Source organism: Haplochromis burtoni, unplaced genomic scaffold, assembly GCF_018398535.1.
Source record: "Haplochromis burtoni strain Fernald_Lab_line unplaced genomic scaffold, NCSU_Asbu1 Contig_282, whole genome shotgun sequence".
Taxonomy (NCBI): domain Eukaryota; kingdom Metazoa; phylum Chordata; class Actinopteri; order Cichliformes; family Cichlidae; genus Haplochromis; species Haplochromis burtoni.
This window is the reverse complement of record NW_024582643.1, coordinates 475,325-477,101: the sequence shown is the minus strand read 5'-3', so window position 1 is coordinate 477,101 and position 1,777 is coordinate 475,325. Positions and strand designations below refer to the sequence as shown.

The 1,777-nt window shown below is 49.2% G+C and overlaps 1 protein-coding gene across 1 annotated transcript in view; it reads left to right on the top strand.

Annotated features, from left to right (window-relative positions):
- prokr1a (prokineticin receptor 1a) overlaps positions 1-1,771 on the top strand; it is a gene marked incomplete in the record, with an annotated part of 7,255 nt that extends 5,484 nt beyond the window's left edge. Inside the window, 1 exon segment of the mRNA XM_042227819.1 lies at positions 1-1,771. Within this exon segment, the coding sequence (XP_042083753.1) occupies positions 1-36 (36 nt within the window).
- Positions 1,772-1,777: the final 6 nt, after the last annotated feature.

Sequence of the window (1,777 nt, the reverse complement as noted above, 5' to 3'; positions counted from 1 at the left end):
CCGGTAAAGCGGCTGCACGCAGAGACTCGGAGCTGAAGTGAGGAGCGAGCTGTGAGGTCTTTGCTCAGCAGAACTGTGGCTGCTGCCGAGTGTTAGCGACGCTGCGTCGTCCATGGAGAGACTTTCTGATCCCGTTTTTGTCGTTTCCAGCTGTTTGTATCTTATGTGGATGAAAATATTATTATTATTATTATTTACAACACTGAGGCCAGAGACCTGTTTAAACTGGATTGCATTATTAGGGGCGTGGCCTCTTTGACTGACAGGTGGCTGTCGCTGCTAGCGTCACCTGAACTGGACGTCTGCACCATGTTTGTGATGTTGGAGCCTTAAGGAGCATTTTAATGACATCATGTGACCAATAACATGGCTGCTGTGTGGGTAATTGTGGGAAGTTGCTAACTAGCATTAGCTGCAAAGTTATCTAGATATGGTCACGTCCTACGAAGCTGAAGTGAGGCTTCAGGAAGACGTGTCGACCACCCCTCAGCGTTCGGGGGCCTCAGTTAAAGTGACATAATCAGAGTTTGGTGCGACCTCCTTCTGCCCTCACACCAGCAGTTTGGAAGGAGTCCACCACATCTCCTCCTGCCTCTTCTTCTTCTGTGGATTTCAGCCCGACTCCCTGACCTGCTCCTGCTGTTCAAAGTAAAACTGTTGGTAATGCAGCAGGCTGCGTGCGCATGCACGATTCTCCGCTCATATTCATGTCAAATAAAGATGCATTTTTAAGCTTGTAATGAAGGAGCAGAGGTGAGAGCTGGAGTGGTGCGTGCTGGTGTTCGTGCAGCTTTCAGAGGCAGTTTGTACCTCGGTGCGCTCTCTGCGTGGGCTGGTTTGATCTTTAGACCATCAGTTCAGCCTCCGCCATCGTTTCCACCCTCATTAGTGCCGATCAGCACACAGCTCTGTAAAGCCGGTCTCTTATTTATGTTCACGCAGCAGCTTCAGACGCACAGACTCAAAGTCAGCCAGCGTCCTCTGTAGCAGCATCGAGGGAGTTTATACTGAAATCAATACTGCCTGTTCTTCCTCACATCACAGGGTTTCTGACCTTTCTCTGGTGTGTGTGCAGCGCTGTCTCACAGGTTTGATCTGCATATTTGAAATGCTGCTGTTGTATAATCTGCTTAGCAACGATGAACGCGAACCTGAAGAGAACAATGACTTGCTACAGTCCCTCCCTGCTGATTTGCATTGTGTGCCCATGTTAGGGTTCACTCACATGGTTGTAAGTGTTTTAATATTCATTGCATTGCAAATAAAAAGCGCCTGAAATGGACGAAGCAAACACGTACAGCTCTGTGAAAACTAACTGCCTCTCATCTTAAATCATGAACGACCTGGAGCTAAGTCCAGCTTCACTGCCGGGCCTGGTTTAAGTCCAGACTTTGAGCCAATCAGAGGTGGAGCTGCTGGTTCCTGCAGAGCAGCCAGACCGTCACGCGACCACCACCCTGGCTGCTGCTGCTGGGATGTTTCTGGATGAAACGCAGAAAGTTCAGCTTCTGTCTCGTCAGCCCTCAGAATATTATCCTCCAGATGTTTGTTGGCAGATGTGCGACGAGACTTTGTGATCTTCTTGGTCAGCAGTGGTTTCTGCTTGGACTCTCTCATCTTTGCCCCGCCTCTTTCTTACTGTTGACCTCTGACCTTATCTGAGCCAGGTGAGTCTGCAGGTCTGCAGATGTTAATCTGGGCTCTTCTGTGACCTCCACAGCCTGAGAAATGTCTCTGTAACCCTCTCAGGCTGATGATGTCACTGACTTTGTCTTAC